The sequence below is a fragment of the Lineus longissimus genome, chromosome 16 (genome assembly GCF_910592395.1).
Source record: "Lineus longissimus chromosome 16, tnLinLong1.2, whole genome shotgun sequence".
Classification (NCBI taxonomy): Eukaryota; Metazoa; Nemertea; class Pilidiophora; order Heteronemertea; family Lineidae; genus Lineus; species Lineus longissimus.
The window spans coordinates 533,688-560,613 of record NC_088323.1 but is presented as its reverse complement, the minus strand read 5'-3'; the positions used below and the strand labels follow the sequence as shown (position 1 = coordinate 560,613).

Below are 26,926 nucleotides of genomic sequence, written 5' to 3'. Positions count from 1 at the left end.
TGCTTAAACATTCTTCACTATCCTGAGGAAGTGAATGATCTCCAAGATGACTTGTCTATCCGGGCTGTTTGGGAAATCCTCGACGTGATTTTGTCCACACCATTCCTAAAGGATGCATTGGACAGTTGACCTGGCATCTATGGTCGGATACCAGCCCGTCTTTGTTCTCAGTAGGCCTAGTGAAATAGGATAGAGGGCTGTAGCTTTGCTCTTTGAAGAGATTGATGATGATATTCTGTGCTTTCAGCTTTTCTCGCATCGCAACAACTCAGCGAAAACCGCTCATTTCTGGTAGGCAACCCTCCGGCGGGCACTCTGACTCCTCGAGCAGGTGATTTCTATGCAACAACCCAAAAAAATTTTCATCTGTATCATGACAATTTGCCGCAAAGAAACATTTGTCTTCAATCCACATCCTATCAAACAGGATGCAAGTTTGCGGCCATATAATCATCAATACTGCTTATAACTAACCACGACTGTTGCCTTCTCAGGGTTCCAGCAGCTACTCTAGTGCCTGTCCTAGCCTTGCCAGTACTCGAAGTGCCCTTCCTTTTGGCTCAGAGCACCCCGAACCATATAAAACACCTCTTTATACAACATCTAGTGGTACTCAAATCGCCCTCAACAGACCTTATGTACCCACCGGACCCCATTTGCATTTTACCCTTGAGCCATCATGAGATAGCATCGCCAACTCTTGAACTGCTCCAGTTCCCCTGCTATAGGAAATATGCCCTCTTGTCCCTACCAGTTTGCCATTACGGTACTGGCTAGTTCTCTCCCTATGATATATGCGCTGGCGTTCTTTCTGCCAGCGCCGGCATATATGAAATGATGAAGATATGACCGTATCGACTAATATCTTCGGACACTTCTTGATCTAGACAACTCAATATCCTGACAAAATGGTCCACGAAATGGTCATGGGTGTGTCTCGGAACACAGCGATTCGATAACTAGTCGAATTCATAATCTTCTCCTCCAGTCAAATGCTGACTTCTCACTTGGCTCCATGGCAATGGACGGGGCAGAAACTCGGAATGAGCACAGAGACACCCGATGACATGGAACTACATGCAGATTGTTTCATTCAAATACTATGTTGACTTACCTCCCAGTAAGACCATGACGGTCACCAGTATCACGTCTGATGGTAGCATGCTCCCTTATTGATAATCTGAAAAGAGATAGAAAGAAAGGAATATGAAATAGCTTTTAATATTGTAATGTTGCAGGTTCTAAAAAGCTGTTACAATGGATCTCCGTACGTTGACTCTTCAGGCGCTTCTTTTATTCTGAAACTACGAACTGGATAGATAACTGGATTTCTGCAGGGGTGGGGGGGGGGGGGGGGGGGTTATGGAGTCCACTATAGGCAAACGTCGACCAAGGGTCGAGGGACCAAGGCTTTTGTCTTGTCTCATCCGACAGACCCTCGAATATTCAATAGTTGTGTCTGACCAAACCTCACTGACCTACCCGGTACGTCTCCCTGCTCTGACGTACTGAACAGAATTTGGCTTTTTTCTTGCAATGTTCCTTGTTTTGCCCATGTTTGCCCATGTGAATAATAACCTAGTCGTTTCTTTTTGTGCGTCTGGTTCACTAATTAGAGGTAATTGGTGTCTTTCACGCCAACAGGTTAAGGAAAGAGCAAACAGGTAAACTTCTCGAAACACTGCATGAGATTGTAACTTAGTAAAGTGTACCACTGATTCCAAACCGTAACACAGCAGTTGGAGAGAACGGGAAAGAAATGGCGCAACCATCAGCGCAGTAGATCATTCATGTGGGACGACTGATTTGTAATAAGATTCTCCCCTTGGTTTGTTTACAAAACACTTCTAGCATCTAGTTTTGACATCGATACGCCCTTTTCCTTGTGGAAAGGCCTCCAACCGCCAGTCCAAGGCGTATGTGGTCTAAAACATGAGGGTCAAGATTGTGAAGTAATACGACCCAACACTGTTAGTCGGCATGTGGTTATAAACTTAAAAGTCGCAACAAAAACCTTTACTGATATGAAGTTCTCTTTCACTAACATACTTGGAGATCAACCGCACTATAAACTTTGCAAAAGAAATTCATAACATTTGCCTCATACATCTGAGTATGGACCGAGATTTGAGACGAGTGTTGACACTTGCCTGAGGTGAAGACCGCGGGACTGCTCATTCGATGTTTGACCCCCCTGGCTCTATTTTCCCATCGACTTGACCACCACAATATCCTCTTTGCTTTGTATTCCTCTGACAGATGCGAATGATAGAATGGTGTTTGGCATACTGGTCGGTCGAACATACTTGTTGCTAATACTTGAGTGACATGGCGGGTCCCAGCATGAGAACTCGAGTTGATATCAAATATAAAACGACATTTGTAAGGCCTTCGACTTATAATTGAATGGCCTAATATCTCAAGTATTTGAGTACATTACCATTGATGTCTCGTGATTGTTCGGCAAAATCTCAGGGGCTTTTACGAGACGGCATAAAAATGATCGTGGGTTGATTTTAAAATATTGAAAGTGTCATTGACATCGTCAAATTGTTTTGGTATGAAACGATGAAGGACTTTGGAAGAGCCTCCTCTACATAAACTTGAATGCCTCTTTCCGTTTTCAAATACTTGATGCCATTTAGATCCTCTTTAGGGAGAGGCTTTCATACAGACTTAGGTCATGATGCTTTGCATCAATGGCTTGCTCTTGGTAAGGCCACCATGCCAAGCTGAATACGACTGCTGCCCTGTATTGGATGGGTACGCTGTGCCTCCATCTTGGAGTGAAAGACACCCCTGCGTGTTCAGTGGAACCTTGTTAAACGAACTGTTCCTCAACTTTGATACCAGTATGATGATGACTCCGCGATCGACCCTGAATCCCTCATTATTTCTACGAAAAGCGGGTGTACAAACTTGATGTATGTAACTCTGCATATAAATATGGACTTATAGCTATTCTACTCAGCCGTAGCGACGTAACAGGCAGTAACAACATGAGGACAAGATAGTATTTTTCGCCTCATTTAACACTGCCCGTTCCTGTCATGGGCTGTTGAAACCATGGTTATGGTTGTGTAGTCACAACGTGGGACCCTGGGCAAAATCATATGGACCGAGAAAAAGATAGGTCTGCCAAAAGAATGTGCATCTTGTCTCTCGGGGTTTGGACTCGTGTTATGGTGTACACCTTCGGACTGACTCCAGAGCTAGGCCGTGAGCCAGTGCACAGGGGAGCTCATAAGCTCATAAGCTTTCAATTGAACTACAGCTTTAAAGGTTTCATAGTCGTGTAAAGCGTACAGCAGCTAGCGTGTTGACACTTGCATAATGATATGTATTAGTTGATCCAAGATGTGCACAAATCTGATTTACTTTCTGTGCGTCCATCGCTCAGATATAAACTTTAAAGACAGGTAGTTTTATTCTGAATGACCCGATGTATGTAGCCTTTCTAGATACATGTTATGTCTCGCCTTTAATAGCGATGACAATGTTATCATAAAGAAACTACGACATACTTCAGAACAAAAGGATAATCTTAATGACGTCCGAAACAACATCACACAAGTTAATCTGTTAATGCTAATGCCCGACCCCACAGTTTTTGATACGAGTTCAAACCATAGGACTTCTTAAGATGACCCCAGAGAGGTTTTATCTCTTCCAAGTAACCCAGGGATAATCTGGGTTTTTTTCTCGCCAACAATAATGCACTGTGATGTGTCACCAGAAGACATTAGATGACACATCGAGGTGCCCGACCCAAGATATTTTCATTAGCTACATGTAGACTAGGCTCTGAAACGCTGCGACATTTGCAAACATGAAGCCTAACGATTTATAACACTTTGACTCGTAGGACGCTGAGGGCACAAACCTATTTTTTGTTACGAAATATGACTAACATGTTAACCTATAAAAAGTGACGAAGTCGCTACCATTGTCCATTGAAAATGTCAGGACATACATTCCCGTATTTGCCCAGGAATCAATGTGCAGTATAGTGCCAGCGTTTAGGTTACTCTCGAAAATGTCTTTAGGGTTTTTCAGGCATTTTTTGCACTCTGTATCTAAGGCTTAGCCCAAGGCTTCTTCAGATCCATTTATATTCATTACGCCTCCACATCATGTTAAGGGTCGTCGGGTATTCATCCCGCGCAACTCGACCTTACCCCACCATCATTGTGTGTCTCGTATCCACGCCTGATGCAAACATCCGGTACCCTCCTTATGTGGATCCTGAAGGACAAATGGCTGTTATTTGCAGAAATCATTATACAGTTGCTCACTGGGCCCGGGCTGAGGGAAATGGGGAGTCCGGATTGCCTTTGGCCTCAGCAGGGAAGGAAGGGCGAGGCATCAAATTCAAGACGGAGTTGTTCGGCAGATTTCAATAAATTCAAAGTCAATACAATTCCATGAGAGTTGTTGAGAGTTTGACAGAAACCTTTAAGCTGACAAGTCGTGAAGATGCTATATTCGTTTGAGGAAACAATTGCTCATCAAATTGAGACCCTTTGGGATGATTTCAATCCACAACAGGACACAAGTATTGTCCAGCAGATCTCAAGATAGTATCAGCATCACACACAAGAAAGGCCCTGCTCAGCATCAATTGTACTGTTGGAATATGAACAGAATGCTGAAGGAGGCTCCGTCATGCCCGTGATCTATTTACGGGTATCATTATACGGTTCTGTGGACAAAGTGCCAAGGACGCTTTACTAAACTCCAATGTTTGGAAATCATGATTAATAACTTTAACTCGGTAGAGAATGACCCATTTACTGTTAATATCACCTATATGGTTGGAAAACGTATGAGAAACTGAAGCCATGGAACTACACAATTACGAGTACTTACCAAAAGTCTGAACCGTACTGATTACCAATGACAATAGTGTAATCCAGCTCTATGCCGCCAAAAACTGATGAATATCAAATTCCTTCAGATGGAGGGCTTCTTTTAAACACTAATAACGACAGAGACCAGTATATTCTGAAGGTTGACGCTGTGAACATTGTCGATTGAAGCCAGTCAAGAACACTGCTATTCCTATTAAGTTTTCATCTAAGTCCTGTAAGCAGTGATGAACGAGACATGTTCAGCATAAAACACCAGCGAATGGCATAAAACTATGAAATAAAGACACCTCCTATCGTTTGAAAGAAAATGCAAGTTTTTAAAAGAGAACACTCACCAAACTGGTGACTGCTAGCCAAGCTATGCGCTCCCGGACTCAATCCACCTGTAATGTGTCTTATGACGGGAAAGACAACAATAAGCACCCTGCCGAGATGGGTCGCAGCGTCAAGGATGGACGGATCGCCCATTCAAGGCACAGACAACTCAGACAGTAGCTTTTGTAGCATAATTTAAGTCGGAACTTAACGAGATTTTGTTGTTTGGCTTTTGACATTTCGTCCCTTGGGGTGGTGTCTTATAGGAGACAAGCTGTTTTTAGTAGGTGATCATCTGGTTTTGTGTCAATGTGATAATCGTGGTGAATTGGGGCCGGGTAACGCCACAGACAGGTTGAGTGTCGAAGAAATAATGCTTCCCTGTGGGCTGAAAAAGGAGCTGAGAAGCCTAGGATGCAGCCAAGATGAAACTTTCCTCCGAGTCGCACTTTCTGAGGTTTCAATTAATATCAAATTTCAGTTTTTCCGAGGACTTGATTATTTTACAAATGAATAACTTGTAACGGCAGGAACTTCTTGGAACTGTTGGCGGCCAAACACTAGCAATTTCATAGGGTAATTTCATTGTGGTAGGATTAAATGTTATTGAAATTATATACCTTCGATGTGGTATTATAGTTGTGAATCCTTATACTCTCCGTGGAGAAATAGCACCACATTCCGAGGGCATTTCAAAGATCGGCTCTTCGAGGCCTGAACGATCCTGGAAATGTCATCCCTAATCCGAGGGTCACTCGCTAACCCACAGAAAATGCTTAAGTTTTGCGTTTGGTGTGGTGTAGGATCTCCAGGTTTCGCTCTCAGAATCATCAAGCCTCTCTCGTGTATTGAAAGATGCCCCAGCCCTTCCTATTCGTTTATCACATGTATTCCCATAAAGATTCACACCCACGCAATATGAATTATATGAACTTTATATGAAAAGCCTGCTGATGCCGCTGGGTAGACGCAATCTCTTTGCAACCATTTAAAAGAAAGAAAGAGAAAGGGCGGGGGTGTAATAATGCTTAACAATGAGGGATGTGGTTTGATGTAATAGTGTGTGGTTCCTCCGGCAAGTGAGTTGATGATACACAGGTATCGCAAAAGGTCTGACGTGTCTGAAGGGATACAAGAAAAAGGTATGGGATGGTTGACTGCCACGCCTAGACAACATCGATTTCTGTTCATATGAGTCTCTTTGGATGTGGGATTGCATCAAATCAAACTCTAAGTCCTCTGCATGTTTCCAGTCTGACGCATCGTTCTGTATATAGGCAACCCAAATTTGTAAACAATACTATTAATAATTAAATTTGTACTAAACAAAGTACATTATATATTTTGTTCCCTGCCATTAACTGGGTACATGTCACTGTCATAACTAGAGCCCCTAGTAAATATTGAGCGCAACTTCAAAAGTGGGTTGACTCACTGATATGTCAGTGTTTTTTCTTGATATTTAAACACGCTTTGATCATGCGTTTTTAATTGATAATTAACAATGTCGTGATTAACACATTAATTATATCTGGATGTAATAATTCATTACGCATATGTAGTTTTATTTAAGCGTGTTATGGTAGGCCTGCACTCATATGCCCCTCGAGATATACTGCCTCATCGGAAAGCAACAGAACACAGTCCTTTCACTTTTGCCACGCCTTCAAAAATGGGTATAATATGAATTATTTAAAAAGTAAATCGACTAGAGGCCACATTAGCCTTATCGGATGACGATGATGAGAGATGAAACATGCGTAACTCTTAAGTGACTGGATAACGGCATAGTCACCGTCATTCGCACTGTTTGCCAAAACCTGCCTCATTTGAATTAAAAGATTACGAACCTCTGACAGCCTCCGAACTAGTCCAGCAGCAAGACTCCACAAGAATCGAACTCAACTCGACGCGAACTACAAATCCAATAGGCAATGTTAAAGAGGAATTTCTTGTAATACTTCAAACTCTCAACCAAAATATTTCCGTGAACTAATTATGATAAAAGTGTAAACAGTTCGTAGGTGTCTGGTGCTGTCATCATATGAAAGGAATGCGAGAGCAAATTCTTGACATATTACTGATCGGGATTCGTGATTAGACCGCGAGAGGCGCTGTGAGAATGTCTTCCTGACGTTATTACACTTTCGGACGGAGCCCAAGTCCCTTTTGTGGGGTGTCCCTGTGTAACGAGTAATGTTTGGTTCCTCTTATATTTATACTGCTTGGCGAGATTTTTGGGAAAGCCGACGGGGGAGGAGGGGGAGTCTGAAAATATCTGTCGCCTTTGCATTTGAGGTCCGGGTTCGATTCCCGGATATTCTTGGTACTCAAGTCCCGGGCATGCTGTGGACTAGACGACTCAGTCTATACTTAAAACCATGAAATCTTAAATTAATTTTTGAAAACAATCGATAATACAATTGATTGCTAGTTCCTGTAATTTTCTGTTGATAAAATGTTATATTGATTTTTTGGAATCGAGTATTGTGTGTTTTGAAAATCTAAAGCGATATCCCTTATCAAGTTATTTTTAGTCCTGCTGAAGCTCAAGTGTGAATCAAGATTAGTCAGCACCGAGCTAATTCAAGCCCGTGCACAGTAGCGCCACCTTGTACCATTAGCAAAACCACTATTGGGTTGATATAACCTTAAATGTGGTGATTCCGGGCAAAACGAACTTTGTTTATCAACAGAAAATTATGTTGCTGTCAAGAAGTGTCCGATCGAGGTAAATATTTATTCATTTTATCGACGGTTTTTCTTGCGGCAGACAATCCGATAGGGGGCTCGTTTACACGCATGCGCAATAGCCCAAAGGTGATAGAGCTGTGACATGAATGGAGAGAGAATGGGGTCGGACCTCTACACTTTCTGAACTACACTATCAGTGTTTTATAAAGGTGAATCCTAGACTTACCAAGTGGTTATGTTTTTGTACCAACCAATATCAAGAATTTCACCCATTGACAAAATGTGCGATTAGGCCTATAAATATGTGAATAGGTGAATCATGGATTGGTTGCCATCACGATAACGTTGAGTATCAGAAATTGGTTATTGACTCCGGAGGCAGTGGAAGCGGCCTCGTTCCATACCCTTGGGCATGATGGCACATTGACGAGATACGAAGTACGAAGGTCAATGGCGTATCAAGTCATCTGCTAAGGCTTGCGAAACCTTCTTTATATGAATAGGACGATCTGGAGTCACGAGCATGTAAGGTGCAATGCACTTTTGTAAAGAAACGACCTTTATAAGTATTAAGAGTATGATGTTCCCAAGTTGGAGAACCTGATCTGTCTCCATCGAGATTTTTTTGATAATCCACATCTACCTAATCAATCTAAATGAAACACACAAGGATTACACAAACATTTACTCAAGAATTCAGAAACTAAATCATAACATTCGATTTCTGGCATGGCTGAGCATGCCTATACATCACTTAGCAAAATATCACTGAAACTTAATTACATATTCTGATTTGGTAAATTTTATGGTTTGAGTTCGATTTCGATGGCTCTTATCATAAATTGTGGTGATTTCGTGCGGTAACCATGGCAACAAACGTAATCTGTTCCGCCCAGATGCAGCATTAGTGATGAGAAGTATGGCCTTTGCCCAACCGAGTTATTGTTTTCTTAAGTCGTCTTGAACAATGTCAAAGTTACACTTGGTTTTCTTAGTAGCTTGAAAAAGAGATCTCGACGCGAATTCATGAAAAATTAGCAAGAAAGCAAAAAAGCATTAGATTTTTTTAAAGTCGGTTAAGTTGCATTTGCTTTGCTATCTAGAGTACTAAAAGTGTGCTGCAAATGCATAAGCAAACATTGACTCAGGTGGGACTCGAATCCACGACCTCTGAATTAGAAGTCCAGCGCGCCACAGAGCCGTTCTTGCGCTTGATTGTTACGAGGTTCCTCAAATATTATCAACGTCGTTGAGGTTTTCACCTTATCGAGAATCAATCTCGATGAATCGTGCGATCTGTCCAATTAATTACTAATTAGGGAAAAAGTAATTTGATCTGCATATTTGATATGGGTGCTATGGGGTCAGGAGGTATTCAAGACAGAAAACAAAGGAGGGGTTTGTTTGAGTTCAATACGATGTGTCAGCTTTTTGTGTTGGGACGCATCCCTAGGTCAAAAGGCTACTGGAGTCCTTTTGCACATTCGCATATAATTCCTGTATCTCTGTGGCCTTTAGAGTATCAACAGAGAAGGTTACTTTAAAAAAGTACATGTATCTCTTTTACTTCATTGCCAAACACAATACGTGTGCTTACTTGTGGTTAGGTGGTATGTTTGCTTACTGCTGGTTATTGTTGGAAGTAAACACCATCAGGTGTTCTCTGAATCAACCAGGAGTATGACTAGACTAATCAAGCGTGGGAAATCTACCATGAAAACCTTTGTCTGTGTGTTGGGTAGGGTGGGATAAAACAGATTTTTTTAGTACAAAACTCTTTTGTCCGCTTACCCCAATTCCTGCCAAATTACGAAATCCGCAAACTCTATGGCCATAGCATGTTAATACTGGTTATGGTGCGACGTATGCACCAGTCTCCGTATCAGTTTTATAGCGAAATAAGCTCCACACTATAAATATCCTAAAATCGTGCACACTTTTCCTTGTGTTATGAACCATATGAGTATGATTTTGTTCCTTGAATCGGTCAAATAATCCTTAAATTTTCGATGCCCCACCAGCATACATACATCTTCCATATACTGCACACAGATTTCAATTCAATGTATAAAATGGCCTTAAATTCATATCAAACATCATTGACGCAACAGTTATTACGTCATAGACAGGTGACGGCTGGTGCTAGAGTTACATCTCACAAGCAAAGTGTGTTGTCATAGTCACGTTATGACTTAATTGGCTCCGCATATGTTCTAACTAATATTACATCGATAATGGCATCCAAGTTTGCTTAAAAGTTGCCTTTATCTATATGGCTTTGCCTAAATGAAGGTTTGAGGTTGTTGCATTAGTGACTTCAGTCTATTGATAGTCGACTGGTCGATTATTGAGACAATATCAACAAATTCTGTAGCTATTTTTAGGCCAGAAACGACAGTGAACAAACTCTGGGCAGAAAGGGAAATCAGTCAATTCTATGAATCTCGCTCATGGCAGAGTCAATGATTCTTTCAGAGTGGTTCCTGGTCCTGTCGTATGTTTGTCACACATTCTCTAAGCAGATCAGGTCAGCGTTTATCTACTAAAATCTTCTCACAACTGACTTGTACACAGGAAACAAAGCGGTCAAGTATTGCATGAAAATGGGCCAATTCCGTCATCTGGTAGACTCAGGTGAATCCACAACCAGATGTCATTCATTCTTAATATAATTCATCTGTTTCTTCTGCTGCATGATATTTGATTCCGTTATCATATCATTATTGTCATTGCATTATGTTGGTTGTTAGTTTAATGTGCACAGTTATGGTAACATTAGCGTCAGCAAAAACATTGTGTAGACATCGCATCCGCGTCGCATTGACCTGAAGAGCATTGCACCTCCGATGATGTCTTTGTTGTTAGAACTAACCACAATGTGATTATTCATTACTTTCCTGAAGCCATTTTGAGAGACACCTGGTCTTATTGATAGACCAGAGGCCCGCAATCCTGCCTCCCCGGTACTGTCTTCTCAATCAACCAATTACAGGGAATATTGGCTCCAGTTCTCAAGAATGTTGACTATGATCTAATCAAAAGTAGGTCGTCTAACATTGAGTTGATACGTCAACGTGAAACTTTGAATCCGTATTGGCTATTCAAATGCATTATTGAAGTATTTGCCCCTTAACTTCAAGCACCTGATCACCTTCAGCAACAGCCGATCGTATCCATGTGGGGAACGGGGATGGAAACAACCACGAGTTTTATCTCAATCCGTCGTGACAGTCCCACGCCATCAGGACCCATCAGGACATTCACCGGAATCACGGTTGCGTACAAAGCATCAACTCATATCGCACGCGCCGCTGCATCAAGATAAGATTCCGATCCACTATTCTCATCGACCCAATGGAATCCATTAGTGGTTGGCTAGTATTATCGATATTTGGGATTAAATATTGATATTGAAAAGCGTTATGGTCCGAAATGAGAGTTTTTGTATAGTTTGTTGCTGTCAGGTGTGGTTGTTGCACGCGGGGTTGCCAGGCATGATCGATATGCTCAGGAGATATTATAAGGCCTGAAGTTTAAAAAGGTCATCACCTTATGCTAATCTAGTCATTGCTCCGAGGCCGTTATGTGATTGCCTGCTGTATTAGTGGAAAAGGAGGGGGCTATTGGTGTAATATATCACGCCTTTAGATGCGGTTGTCTCTCGATTAAAATCACTTAAGTGTTATTGTCCCACGTTCTCACACTTACGAAGCTTTGTTTGGAATCACCCACAGCATTCTTTCTCAGGATGCCCTGAGTTGAATATAAGAGATTTTGCTCAAATATCGCAGTCCTACTTCACCAAGCCCAAATATCTTCCCTACTCTACCCGTACTACAAAACGTGAGTGAGCCGTGCGAGAGGGATGGCGGAGCGGCCAAAATGGGTCAAAGTACATCGGATAAAACTGTCCAGTGAAATGTCCATCATACCTCGTCAATCCCTAAGTAATTTGATATTCACATACGCTGACTCAAAACAACGGTAGTGAAGGTCCAGAGATGATGATGAATTAATGCGTTTCAGACTAGGCGCCATTATTTTTGCCAATTATTCTCCAATCAATTCGTGATGATAATTGATAAATTGTTAACATATTGACTCCAATCTATGCTGGTGATTATCTAATAGGTGTTCAAATAGAAAGCTCTATGCATTTGTAGGCCTGTCATCACCAAGTTTAATCAGGAGGCTTAGCATACATGTTATTGTAGAAGTTCCTAACCCACAAAAACAGAACTGATGGCGGTTTTATTATGCTCCTATATGATTGATGATGGCTAAAATTCTTTTCAACTGGTCTACAAATTCCTAAAATCTTGCAAATGTAAATAATCTTAAAAAGGTCTTGACTGTTTCCACAATAATTAAAAAATCTACATCTGTTTTTTTCCCGGTGATTGGTATGGAAGAAATTAAAATAGTGATGTGGAATGCCTCAGTGACTTTTTTTGAAGAGTTTGAAGTTTCAAGGTCAAACGTGCTACCGACGCTTCCCTCTGATAGGTCAAGACGCCATCATGTCATCTCACAATTCGCACCTCCTTGAAAGAAGAGAGCTGGCCTTCACGCTCGAGAAGTCGCCGATTCACATCTTGTTAAACATATCACAGGTATCAAAGATTAAATTCCCATGTGCTAAACTTGTACCAGATAGGTAAAAACACAGATTTCTTTGCGCGAATACCAGAGTTGTTTCGAATGACTTCTTGTTCTTCGTGATAGATCGGGGCGAATGTAGTTTGTTTAGAGAATGTCCGCTATGCCTAGAGGGTGTTCTATGTTTGCATACAGACTGCATCTCATGTGTGGGAGATTACCACCTGATACGCAAGGAATGGCAAAAAGCCACCCTGTCAAGTTCATCTGCTTCTTTAGAGGCCCGAACATCTGACTTACTTCCTGTTCTGCACCTCAGCACCAGAGAGGTATGTCTGCAGGTGTTACTTCAGCAGATATTGTCAACCTAAGACTTACAACTGAACTACACAAAAAGCGGAACAAGACAAGATATTGCAAAGAGCAGCGGTGAGGATCGCCTCATGCTTGGGCTGGTGGCCTGATCGGGGCATCAAACTTCTTTTCCGTCTACTTTCACTGTCTGCTTTGTATTTCATGTCATGCAAATACAACCATTATATATGTCATGCAAATACCATCTGATTATCTATTGATATACACGTACTTTGTTTTGTGATACCAATCGTTATATTCAGAATCTCGATCAGAAATACCAAAGATACACTGTGATATGAACACGAACCTGACACTTCCAATAAGTAACTGCTAATATTGATAGTAACTTAAGTAATTAGTTCAATTGCCTTGTTTGATCCTAAACCACCCTGGATGCCATGCAAGTCTGGCCCTATCCAACTATCTGGTAGCTGTATTGATAAGTAGCTTAGCATTCGGAAATTGCGGACATCATCAGCATTTTGTTAGTTCATCAAACATTTCTGATGTGTTTGCTGAGTAACGCTGATGGACAGTATGCTAAATCAGCTACTAGTATGTTAAGTATATATGATGATTACAACGAAAGAGAAAGCCAATCTAAATGAATCATTCGATTGCCAAGAATGGTTGTTTTTCAGGCAGTAGAATCATTGGAATGTCAAGCAATGTCAAAAACACCACCAGCTTGAGAAACATAGATTGTTGATGTTAAAAGAAAAAGCAAGGAAGAAGTAAGAAAATCCTGGGCTAATAACAGCAGTCGAATGCCAAGAATGGTTGTCTTGTAAGAAATGAAAGCAGTGTAAAAAGCAAGCCAGTGAAGGTAATTTAGATAATTAGCCTTCTAATAGAAGAAATGAGTCGAGACACCTTGCTAATCTAAACAATGGGTTATGTAGCTGATAGGTTAAGGGGTAGAGTGGTACTTTCTGTTTAGTGATATTCCTTGTGAAAACATTGTTAAATAGAAGTGATTATTGGAAGGTAAATCATTTTTCTAAAGAGCTCTGCAATATCGCAACGACTAGTGTAGTGTGATTTGAAATATCGTAGGGTACACTGTCTGCAGAACAAAAGCTCTGTTATGCTCAATATGCCATTACATTTTCTCAAGGGGGAAATACTTTGTGATTAAAAGAAGGACAAATAAGACATTCGCCATCACAAGTCCTGAGCAACATTAACCATGGTAACGTCTACCATCTTAATCTTCCTATTGAAACGCATAATGGTTCAGAATATGTCGAACACAGTTACTAGTATTGTTTGATACCAATCTCAAATGCAGCCAGCAGGCATACTACTTCTTACCAAAGGTAAATATTACAATTCAAATATCAAACTTTAGACCCAGTTGCACTATGTCATGTTTTTACGTTGATTCGCAATATGAATCAACACATTCTAAACACAAGAGTTACTGAAGGTTAAAACTGAAAACAATCTGATTGCGGCTGCATCAACGGCTTTAATAGCACGTTAACAGCTCGTTAGTGCATCGTAATAATGCACTCTTAGGCAACAGACAATGCCATATCAACCTCTAATGTTGATTCAATAAAAGCTTTTGAGATAGAATGGGTTCTCCTTGTGAGCCCTTGAAGCCCTATCTCCCCTCCCCTGTGTGTAAGGAAAGAACAACCATCACACGCGTGGACAACATTAACTCACTTTGATGAACATTGTTTATCTTTAGAAATTGCGTGTACGTTATACTTATCTTTTTCTCGATTTTGCCGACTATCTCGGACGGCACACTAAACCTTAACTAGAAAAACAGATTTCAAATTGTAGAACTTTTGAAATTGGAAAATGCGTGTTCATGTGCTTGTCTCGATGTATGTATACATCCACGGTGATGATGGTGGATGCCTTTAATATTTGATGAGTTTCAAGTTTGAATTTCATTCAAGTGTCATGAAGGTTTTAGTTTCTACGAAGGGTATAATGGATGTAAATACAATATAGTTTAATTATGTTTATCATCAGACACTCTGTGCTCACTCAAAGCATTAAATCCAACCCGTGGATTCTTGGCGTAAACGATTTTAACCACTATAATCAATGCACGCACAAAGCTATATGTAGCTAGCTTAATGCTCTTTCAACTTAAATTTCAAAGATAACCATTTTGAAGAGAAAATAGCAAAGTTTTAGTAAATGTATTAGCTTTCTGATGGGTCAGATAGCTTGGTAAATCAATCCAGGAATCGAGGCAAAGAAGATCATGAAAACATTTCGACTGAGTCGGAGATGAAGAGATTATCAAACCAATTGAAATAATGAGGAAATCTTTTGCGGCGGGGAATGTTTTAAGGTTTGAAAACACCCGTTGATTTAGAGAATGTTATCAGCTATATAGTCCGTTCTCAGACGCTTCAGGAGGAATCGCTGGAAGGTTCTTGCTCGCCGAATCTCCGAATGAAGAACAACTTGATGGTCTCTGTTTCATGTATAACAGAGTTTATATCTTCAGTTGCCCGCTGCCTTGTTTTTTTCGGTTATATGACTGGCGTGGTTTGAAACATTCCAGCCGCGAACTCAAACCCATGGATAAAATCCTGCTATTGATGGTTAATGGGGGGAAAAAACGACGTTTAAGTACCGCACCTATAGTAAGAGAACTGTCAGTATATAATGTCGGCAGCTGTATTCCTTAACGAACGTATACAGCAAGAATTTACAATCTTTCACCATTTCGTGAAGTTTGTTTGTAAAGTTCATTCAAGTTGCCGACGTTTTAAGTGAAAGCGAACTAGGGTGGCCAATATTAATATCGTTTTGATGGCTGCAGTGAAGCCAAACATTCTGTCGAGAAGTATCAACCTTCGGGGTAAAACGATGGTTGTTAAACTGATGCAGGAGGTTGAACAAGTACAATACTGGATTTTGCAATGCCGGTGGTAGGTTCTCTCTGTCCAGGGTGCCCCAGTTAATGTCGGTAAATGATGCCTTTTACTGTTAAATTCCATTTAAACCTGGTAGAAGAAATTGAACTTGAGTCCGTTTTCTGTACCTTAACTTTGGTTGGCAATACTACAACTACCCATTAGACTGCGTATCGCAAGACTGTCTGCTTCTCTGTTCCCGATAAAGAAGTTTGGATATCTTTAATTGCATTCACCAAAGACTCTACCAAATGGTCTATTCATCCTCAAAAGTCACACGAGATCTCGTAATCACGTGTGTGGTTCACCAGTCTACAACCAAGCCGGAAGTTATCATATCTCTGAATCACATTTTTTGTCACCTGATTTATACGAATTTTGAAATATTGCAGATCCAGGGTCACTGGAGGGATAATATTAGCTGCATCGACTACACGCAGTCTGTGGGAAGTCTTTATCAAAGTGCCGTTATCAAAAATGTCTGGTAGTTTCATTCGTCATTTTCGTTCCAAGGGCAGTGTTTTTTTGCGTTGCTGATAGTTGATGGGAAAAGATATTCGCTTGATTGCGCTCGTGTTCTCGTCGACCAGGTTAGGAATGATCCTCCTTTAAAACATGCTGCTAAAGAGCCCTCTGTTTTCAGGCGGCCAATTGGTTTACCCTACCCTCCTCTTTTGTAATCTGAGGTTCCTTGCTGCTGAGATATTGAAGCCGTTAACTGACTGACCCCGAGAGCCTCTTGACGACTCAATGAATGTTTGAGAATTATCCATTTTATTATTTTGACCATTACGGCAGCCATGATTTGACGAAACCCAAACCATAAAGTGACTGTCCCTACATCACCTCGCGGTCAAGATATCGCCAGGATATTGCAGGAATGTTCGGATGACATTCAAAAACCGCAAACCGGAAGCGAATGTCCTGAACATCATTTCCGTTGATTTCCGGTGCGACGGAAGAGCAAACTTGTCGTTTGTCTTGTCCATATGACATCCATAGACTGCCTCACTGCTAGGTCAGGTTCGTAATGGGGTTTTTTAAGGGGGAGATGCATTTCCTCAGAGGTGATGCCCAATCTCAGTGCAAGTAATTTCGATGTTCAGTCGTAACAATCGATGTCACTTAAAAAACGTCGACGGCATCTACGAAAACTCTTCTTGTTTTTTTTTTTGAATGAGAAAATTTGATATTTTTATTTTTACAAAATACCCGATATTATTCGCAAAATCCGCTGAGACTAAAATCCATAAAAATCAACCTTTACCTGCAACCAAGCCTATCAAACAGTTAATTCTTGGTACGACTGATAAAATCAATTCGACTTAGCTCGATCTTTGGCAACATCGTGAGGGATTTCTCTCATTTCTCCACTGTTATCCGGCACGTGCCCATAAATACACCCATAAATAACCCAAGATCGAATGACAACAAACACCATTTACTTTATTCAACCCCAATGAGATCTAATTCCGATAAATTACTTGAATCACACACCCACTCGTCTTTTGTGAAATTCCTCAATTCAACTAATGTACTGTTTGGAATATTGATTTTAAATTATAATCTTTTTGGGTATTGTTTTGTCATGTTTGTTCCGCGGGGAAAGTTGAGGAGTTCACAGGGTGCATGGTGCTAAACTCGACTAGTGTCTATTATTGAAAAAAGACAACATTCGATTTTAAATCATGAATAGATATTATTACATTATGTTCACTTATCCTGAGGCTCAATAAGTAGAGCATCTATGATAACGTGTCGACGGTATATTTGAATATAATGCGACTCATATGATCAAATAGAATATGACCAGTTCAAAACGAAGTCTGCACATAGGGTACGCTTAGCGTCGGGTACGCATCGACTGTCCCAAGATCAGTGCTACTCATTTGGAAAGGATTTCATTTAAAACGTGGTAATGCAAAGACAAATTGACCAAACTGTTTGTATCTTTAAAAATAAGCAGCGTCAACATATCACTTTAATTTCTTCGATTTATCATCAGGTTGGTCTCCAAATACATTCTTAAATTTCTCAAAATGCCTTCTGATTTGGGATCTCAAATTTGAGATTTCCCAATGAGATTGATATCAAACTATCGAACTAAACTAAATAAGTTAAACGATTTACACACGAGGGACTTCTCACCAACTTAGTTGGAATTTTAATTCATAACAGGTATCCAGACCAGGTAACTGATACTTTGCCCAATTGGTTGGAGTTGCTGGCTGCACTACCGACTTGTTCTATTTCTCGACGACATCTTTTGTTTATATAAGGATTTTTTTGTTTATATAAGGAGTGTGGGGGAGAAATTTCCCCGTGTGATTCAGTCAACAACATAGTTGGGCCATATTTTGACTCTTTTGGCCTAAATAGTGCAGGACCTAAATATTGCTGGGATTATGTCTTTCGTGTGAGTGGGTGAACGACTCTCAACTTCCAGTCACCTGTGCACCTGTTCTTAATTTTAAAACAAACTAAGTTGGTGAGAAATCCCTCGTGTGTAGCGGGCTTTACAGCATCAAAATTGGAAAACCAAATATATTAGAGTGTATATCCTGACTATCCGGAAACCTTTCGCGATACCTCCATACAGGTGATGAGCTGCTCAATCCTTTCAAATCTACTGGCAATATAAACAGTGCCTCATGATTTCAATAACGGGTTACTAATATTCCGTCAGCTCATTCAAAAAAGCTACTGACTTGATGCATCATCACGTTTCCGTCGATTATTAAACCTAATTGAAAGCCTTCGAATGTAGCGAACTTTGTGGATTAGTATCTGTTGGATTGGAAGTGTCACGCGTCAAAACCACGATCAATCCGGGCTACAATCAGAATCTACTGCTGATATGATGGATATTGATAAAACTCGGGGTTGGAATTTCATCATTGGATCTCTGTCAATTCTGGCCCGTGTGTCCTTTTAGGGAAGACATGGATTTAAAAAAGTTAAATAAAATATTTGGACTCAGAAATATTTTTATCCTTCCGAGTTAAATTTTTTCCAAAAGTTCAAAATTCTGAAATATTTTCAAAGCCTAATATTTTTTTGGACTGATGATGTTTCTTCATTTTGAGCAGAAAAAAAGGTTAAAAAATATTTGGACTCAGGAATCTTTTCATCCGGAAACCATTCGGGACCGGCGATTCTTGGTCGTCATTGCGGGGTGGTCGCCGACCGGGGTTCCACTGTATATAGCATTCGTCTGTATACCTCTACTTAATTCTTCCCCATGTTGCAGTGTTTCATTATTTTCTTGTCGACTACTTTTTGGGCAACAAGCTCTGTTGTCTTAACCTGCTCTGAAGAGAGCGTGAAATACCTGGTTATTCTCAAAGAACTGAACGATCGATCCCCCAGGAGAACATACCAAGAAACAAAAACAGAAGTTATCAGCGCACTTTAAGGGTTCCGTGTTGTTCTTGTCATTGCATTGCCGTGTAACACCTAAAGTACTCAAACAATAGAGTAGAGGTGAGGCTGGAGATAAACAAGACAATTATAGCTACATAGACGATCAACAGGATACTTTATCTCGCACTGTTCATGCTTGGCTTACCGAAGCAGATTTCTCTGAGCTTACAGGCCTGTGTCAATGAATATCAAGGTACCTGTAACTCTTATCGCCAGCACTATTTCCTCCATCGTTTCATACTGTCTGGTAGGGTTTGATTTTGATTCCATACGTCGATTTTTGTATTAGGCGCGCCTAGGCTATCTAATGTTCCTGCAAAGAATGTCTCCACCTCTTAATCTATTGGGCGTGTGTCAGGGCCAGTTGTGCGATATAAGATTTTCGAACACTTGTTAACTTGAACGGAAACTGCAGACAAAAACCGCACTATCCAAGTATTAGTTAATTGGACCTCGTAACATTCTGACTTTTCAAACTGTCTGATTTACAGAAAAGAAAGCTTGGAAGCAGGTGGAAAGGAAACCGCTGTATATCAAGCAAATTGCAACTGAAGCGAGTTTCCTCTATCAATCCTCTCCTTAATTTACCAGTAAATGGACCGGTTTCAGGTTGGGAAAGGAAAGAACTTTGTCGGTTACCATTCTGATACCGATCATAATGACTTACCGTCTTCACTGTCGGTTTCATGTTTCATATTGTCGATACTAGCTATTCAGAGCGCGAAGTTGAAACCGCTACGAGATAGAGAATGAACCCAGTGTAAGTAACATTATTCTCGAGGTTGGACGAAGAATGCTGCTCAATACACTTGTTTGAAGTTGCAGTGTCACTCTTACATGCTGTACGACTTGATATGATTGTACATGGGGTAAATGCTACAACGAATTGTCGCCTTCGAATAACGAGCTGATTCGGGGTGATAATGCCGATTTCCCGAGCATCACTTTGTGATAGCATCAGATGCAAACATCGCAATGGGCGTAACTTTACCGCCGATCTTCAAGAATCCAACGTGTGACATATTAACCTGAGAGGAGTTCAGATCGCCCCAGGAAGTTTAACAGGTCCAACTCTCCGTCGATCTTGGGTTCCAACAAAACTAGAACGAAATCGATGCGCGGCAAAGTAAGGATTTGAAACTAAGTCGTTTTTCTCGTTGTCGACGTTGTTTCAGTGTTGTTGGTGAGAACACGTATAACCAGTTCCGACCTTTGCTGTTGAACAGGTTTCAGTGATCACAGCACCACACCAAGGGTTGCAGCGGGAGTTCTTATGATACTGATTAAAGCCAGCCTCTCTGCCCACAACCACTAACCAAGAACATTTCCTTCCTGGCTTCATTCCTTGAAACCAGAAGCGTTTAAAGCTTTGTTTACTATTTCACTACGGAGGCGATTTTCATTTCACAGTTGGAGCTTGCTTAAGAGAAAGGCTAGTGGGTTCATTTGGTACAATTTCTCGCGGTTTCGGCACGGCAAACGTACTGCCTTTGTTATCGTAACCACTGTGAGACTTTGCCTCTGTGAGGTTGAAAATTCCATTTAATAGGTTAACAATGAAGTAACGTTCTTTCCAGCTTCAATCCGGTTCAGTTGCGCTTTTAGTTACGGGACTAGGGTAATACATGTGCTATGTTTGTCTGAGGACTTATTGTTTAGACAGGCCAATGATGCCATCCAATAAACTTCATTCAAGAACTGAAGCACCCTCGAAGGCCAACATCAAAGCTACTGACAGCTCAGCCTGATAGCCTAGACCAGATGCAACACAACCGCTGCTTCTATATCAAGCTAGCATATCATAAAAAGAAGACAAGAGGAAACGTAAGCTGCTAGTTAGCGCCGGCTAGCTAATAGCTTATTAATTAACTTATATTCCATATACCGAACTTGCATCAGTAGTTTCTGTTCTTCTTGAATCTGATTCAAGGATCTTCATTGGTAGCTTGTCCGACTAAGGTACCTCTCCGTGCTCAGCAAATTTTGGGTGCGGGGTATGCTAATGATAATGATGAACATTTTGACATCTGCACATGGATGATTAGATAACAAGATAATGAAGAAGAAAAAAAACTGCAGCGGATTCACCGGGAGTCGAACCCGTGACCTGCCGATCGACAGTCAAACACTCTCAGCGCTGAAACGTCAAGGCTTTCGTGCTGAAATGGAGATTTTATTCGCCTCTTATATGCGGTATGCAAACGAGCGCGCCGCAATTGTGACAAGGTCGCGCAGGTGGCAAAGTGATTAACCGAAATAGTTCCAAGTAATCGTATATTTCGATAGTTGTACAGATTTTTCTCAACATATCGTATTTATATACCTCAGTGATATAAAAGATTATCTTTGCTGTTGATTTAACTTTTGAATGACCTTTTTTAAAAGTTTGTAAAAATCGAGGTCACCAGGGTCAGAGTCAATCTATAAATTGTTTTGTAAGACTCGGGCAGGGTCAAAAGAAAGAGATGTTGGCGCCGATGATGTCAGAAATATGGCGGATTTCCGCCCCACTCGTGAGATTTGCTCTCGTCACGTCATGAGCACATGGAACTGCTAGTGAACAGTGCTCTCAGTGAATATGTACCGGCTACCGCTCTCTCCATCATCACCGACGATATGTGCTGGTTCATTCTCAATGTAGGACTCAATGCAAAGGTTTCATTGCAAGCTAATGCTATCGGCCAGTGATCGCCGCACCGTCATTTGGCCGCTTTCCCTCTTCAGGAAAAGGTCCATGGTCCGATATGGTGGAACGGATAAAGAATGGCGTGGTTATCGCTGAGATTTGAAGCACTCCAACAAATGTCGGTGGGCGATTTGAGAGTTATTTTGCAATTAGAATTAGGGCTGTTCCATTGAATCAGTGGATCAGTTTGCAATGCAATCATTCTCATGCTTTTTCTTCATTTGATGAATTAGATGACGGGTGTGATTGGAGTCTTAAGTAAATATCCTGAAGGTTTGTTCGACATAGATCATGCGATGTTATTTGAAGGCTGCCAGGTGAGGTTGGACCTTCTTGGTAAGAAACACTGGTGCAATATGCAGATAACCGTGATATAACTAATTCAGTTATTTACACTCTACTTATCAAAATATATATCAGTTGGCATAATGTGATATCACTGACGCGTGCTTTCATTCATTAACTTGTAATAAAAGGAATAATATTTACAGTCTCGAGAGATAGTTATGGATGAAGTAGGTTGTACAATCACAAGGTTCTAATTTTACATTGGTACGGAATATTGTAAGACTTCCGCCTTGACATTCGCTTTTGGAATAAAGTGCTTTTTATGGAACCAAGAACGGTGGATTACAAATACAACTATGCCGATTCCACATCTTGCCGTATTCTATGAGCATTTTTACAACATCTTCTCAACTCCTAGCTATCCTTTTCTAAGAGACTCTTTACTGTCAGCTGCTAACATTCATAATGTATGACAAGCAAGGTAGAGTTCCACTCGATATCGTTAAAGCCTACTCAAAATTCTCAACTTGTGACACGCGAGGGGAGATAGGGGTGGGGGCGGGGGTGAATGATTTGCCATTGGGTGGATGAATATTAAACTCCAGGCAGGACGGACTGAACGCCTCTCCAATGTGTATGGCTTTAGTTTCCTTGATGCTGCTTGGATATTTTGACGAACGCGTGACGCTCTTTTATGTTGATAAGTTTATAAATTCCTAGCCTATTAATGTTGGCACCTCAGACGTTTACATAGCGACAGAAACAGGCCTTACGTATTTATCAGAGCAGATTTAGTTTCATCAGTGCCCATCAGTTGGAAAAGAGATGAAAATACTTGAGCAGAAAAAGTGGTCTGATGAATGAATGTACTTTGTGAAAGGAATTCGTGATGAAAAAAGACGGTGCTTAAAGAAAGACCTATCAAGAGACGAAGTCAGATTTGACACGGCATTTTTTTGATTAGGCTATGAGTTTGGTGAGGAGTGTTTCCGGGTGCTTGTTCTTTGAATGGGACCGAGACATCTGGTGGACCTTGCCTACCTCACTTGGAGAAAATGAACATAGAGGCGCCAACTGAATTGGCAATAAAAGTGGTATATTTGTGTTCAACTTGTGATGTGCTCCCTCTCCAGCACGGGAGGAGATAAGAAGCTGGTGAACAGAAAGGTTGATCATTGTAGGACTTGACGATCGGGGCATTGGTTCATTCCATGGGTGTGTTCTGCGGCATAAAGACCGTACGAACCATTGCGGACTGATATGTCGATCTCTGCTTTCTGTACCGGACACTGAATGAATGGTGATGGTTTTCTTCTTCAGAAAGTCGGCCACCAGTTGCAGCTGGCCTGTAAAACTGACCTGCATCTTTAGTTTGTCATCAGCCATGTCGGATTTGGAGCAAATTTCTCTAAACAAAATGTCAAAGACAGCATTTTACACTCCATATCTTTGACCCCGCGTCAAATCTACCCACTGCCTCTATTATTTTGAGAACGTATGACAAACAAAAGAGGGACGTTTCTACCTAAAATGTTGAGACTTTTTTTCGTTGAGACTTTTTTCTTTTTGAATCTAGGTCTCATAAAACCCAAAACACTTATAAGATTGTGACTGGCGTGTCAGGTGTCTGGGGATATTCGAGTCATCAGAATGAAATTCTTTGAAGTAAACAGTGCAAAAGCATTTCGCCATGTGGTGCAGGCTGTTTCATCTGCCTTTTTGACCAATTTGCCTACTCCTTTGTGATTAGTTCATACGGTGGTCCCTCCTTTCGAAGCTCGGGATTCAGAGGTTCTCATTGGCGGGTGAGTCCCTGAATGACTGTGTGCTTTACGTCGATGTGGTCCTATTAACAAAACCTTGAATAAAAAATTACAATATATCGCTTTCGGGCGGTCAGCCAGTGCAGATTTTAGCCATCCAACACCTTGATGGTCTGGTGCCCCGGTTTCAATCAGAGTCAACCGGGTCAGGCCAAAGGTTGTCTGCAGAAGCCGTGGGGTAATCATACAATGTTTGACACTTTATGGCAATGAATATCTCAGCCCTAGGGCTAGGATTTCCCAGACACTGGCAATCGCCAGGGTGAATATGTAGTAAACCAGACACGAAAAGCAGTGTTTTACCCATTAACGCCCACTATCAAACGACGATAACCTGCGTATCTTTATGACAGTGAATTGTCTGGCCCGGGAGCATGTGCAAGCATGAATCAGTTTACTCACATGATTAATGCTTGTCTTTTGACAAAAGCTGTATTCTTCGATTCCTGCGGCAGATAGCGTAATTCATTTTATGTCTGTTTTCTACAAAACATCTGCCTTCGACCATTGTTATAAATATCAGTGTAGTATATTATTGCATCGAGCAACAAACTGACATATAATTATCAATCACGATGAAAAAGGAGATTTGGTGAAAAAGGATATTTCCTACCCGGAATGATCGAGGCTTCATCACGTTTTTAACAATGAAAGGGCGGTTGTCATTGATTTACAAATATCCCGTTCGAAGTCCATTCAAAACCTGCTGTTGGATTCGAAAGCTATGAAATCCAAGCACATGAACAAATAATTGAGTTATATTGAGTTATATTATATTTCATGGAAACGCCATCAGGTTTATCTGTGTTTTATGGGTCATATCGACGACCCGAACAGGTCATCTCAGCTCTGCATTATCATGACTCTAGTGACGCCAGACAGACTTACGTTTTTCATTGTGACCGTCTGCGTCTTTTTTTGTCTTTCAAGCTCTTACAGGGCAATGGGCTCCGGTTATGAATAGAATTTGGGATAGTAGAAGTCACCAAACGACGTTATCAAGAACGGTTTGAACAACTCCGATCTCGGCCCGGTTGTTAAGAACTACATTGTATTTTGTCAGTAACCTGGCGTGTAAGATAACGTCAAGGTTCTTGTTTCGAACAACTCAGCTCTGTATTATTTTATAAGGAGCTTTAAAAGGCAGCTTGTAGATAGTTCTGTTTAGTACAATGAATATTGATAACGGAGATACGCGTTTACCAGAACCTCCAGCACCACGTGAAGTTTGTAAACTGACAGCATTTCTGAACTTGTCGTCGAAGTAAAACGTCCGAGACGGTTTCTGGTATGCCAGTGGTATGTGAAGACGAGAATTTGATAGCTAATCATCGCAGAAAGAGATTGGCATAATCAAAATATTGTCTCGCGTGGGCTCGTGACACCAACATACACGGTGTGTAGGCCTACAGATGTTCTGACTTGTCTCAAACCCTCGCATACCTTTAAAAGAAATGTCCCACCAAACCATACGATTGTACCACTTCTATCATAAATGCTAGGCCTGCTTGTTTTTCTCATTTTTCTCAATGAAGTACTGAATATCTGGACAAGAAAGGGTTGATGCAGGACATTGCTGATTTTGTCCGTTACCTTTCACTTGTTAGTGTAGTTAAAGTGTTTCTAATGCTTGGAATGCGTTAGTAGTTTGATATCCCTGCAATCTCAACAAGAACGCATAGAGAGCACTCACACAGCAACTGGTTGCCCCGCTGAGGTCGGCGATGTCCGAAATCAGAAGAAGAAATCGACGGCGCGTAACCAAATGAGATGTTATCGGGAAACAATATTGGTTTTGGCAGTTCATTGGTGTTGAATCGGGGGTCGTGTATCAAACGATTATTGAGTTGTGGTTGGTGGTATCGGAATGAAGATGGAGTTCGACTCATCTTTGCTATTGACCGAAATGAAACTGTGCTCTGTGCGTACGGAACATAAGTCCTACATGGGGTTGGTGTCCCTTATAATCAAGAGTACCGACACACGTACGGAAGGCTACTCTGATATGAATTCTGAATAATAAACTTAACATAGTTGTTGAGCCTTTTTCGGTTTACGTTAATGAATGTAGGGTTTACACTATAACACAACATTGATGAAACGAACACGACATAATCCAAAATTTCCCCAGTCGTCCCCAAATGGACCTGGTCCGAACAGTTCAGTTATCGCACGCTGCCCCCGGCCAGTGCAAGCGCAACCTGAAAATGACAAGACACATTTTAAGACAACTTATAAAGGAGATGTCTTACCTTATGACGCTTAACCGATCATCTCCATTTATCCCCAAGGTAACGAACTGCTGATGTTATTATCCACTTGCCTGTAGTGGCGACACAGATAGCAGGTATTCCCACAGCCTCGTGTGATGTGGTGAGTTCAGAGTCTCGATTCAGACTGATCGCCGGCAACATCCATCAGGCCAGCTGATGACTTTAATGACGTCACTCCTGCGTAACAATGGTGGAATCTTTTGATGGGATGAGCCGAGCGATGATACGGAATTGAAGAATCGGTAGTTCAATTGTGATACTTTTTCAGCAACGATCTATCAGGTGGAGAAGGCAGAGATATGCTCAAACTACTAAGTATGTCAACTCGTATAGGGAAGCGTAGACTTTGCTTCTGCGGGATCTATGTAGACAAACGGCAATGAGATAACAGTACGTCACTGAATACAATTACTTGTCTTGACCCAATGTAGGCCGTTGCTTACACTCCTACTTCTACAGTGGGTATATCTCTTTTTTGTTTGCTTTTTTGAAACACTCTGAACTTCACCACGGAGCTCCTCATCAAGCGGACAGCCGCGAATCATTTGCCTGTCATAGATCATCGACTGGTTGCTGGTATCAATGTCCGACCGACAAAGAGAAATTGAAGTCGCTGGTTAAACCAAGACAAGTGTTTCTGGGGAACCTATCAGCTTTTGGAGCGCCAGTACTCAAGATGGAGGCCAAGGTGGACGACCACGCGAGG

At 41.2% G+C, this 26,926-nt stretch overlaps 1 protein-coding gene across 3 annotated transcripts in view; it reads right to left on the bottom strand.

Annotated features, from left to right (window-relative positions):
• The window catches only part of LOC135500315 (uncharacterized), a 29,714-nt gene extending 3,313 nt beyond the window's left edge, over nt 1–26,401 (bottom strand). The window contains exons 1-2 of one of the 3 annotated variants that reach the window (XM_064791703.1): nt 26,200–26,401; nt 1,115–1,180 (exon numbers count right to left, since the gene is read on the bottom strand). In XM_064791703.1, coding sequence (XP_064647773.1) covers nt 1,115–1,163 — 49 coding nt within the window. In that variant the 5' untranslated portion in view covers nt 1,164–1,180; nt 26,200–26,401. Of the gene's footprint in view, nt 1–1,114; nt 1,181–4,869; nt 5,173–7,036; nt 7,125–26,199 lie in introns of those variants that run through there. The other 2 variants (XM_064791704.1, XM_064791705.1) reach the window with 2 other exon arrangements.
• Nucleotides 26,402–26,926: the final 525 nt, after the last annotated feature.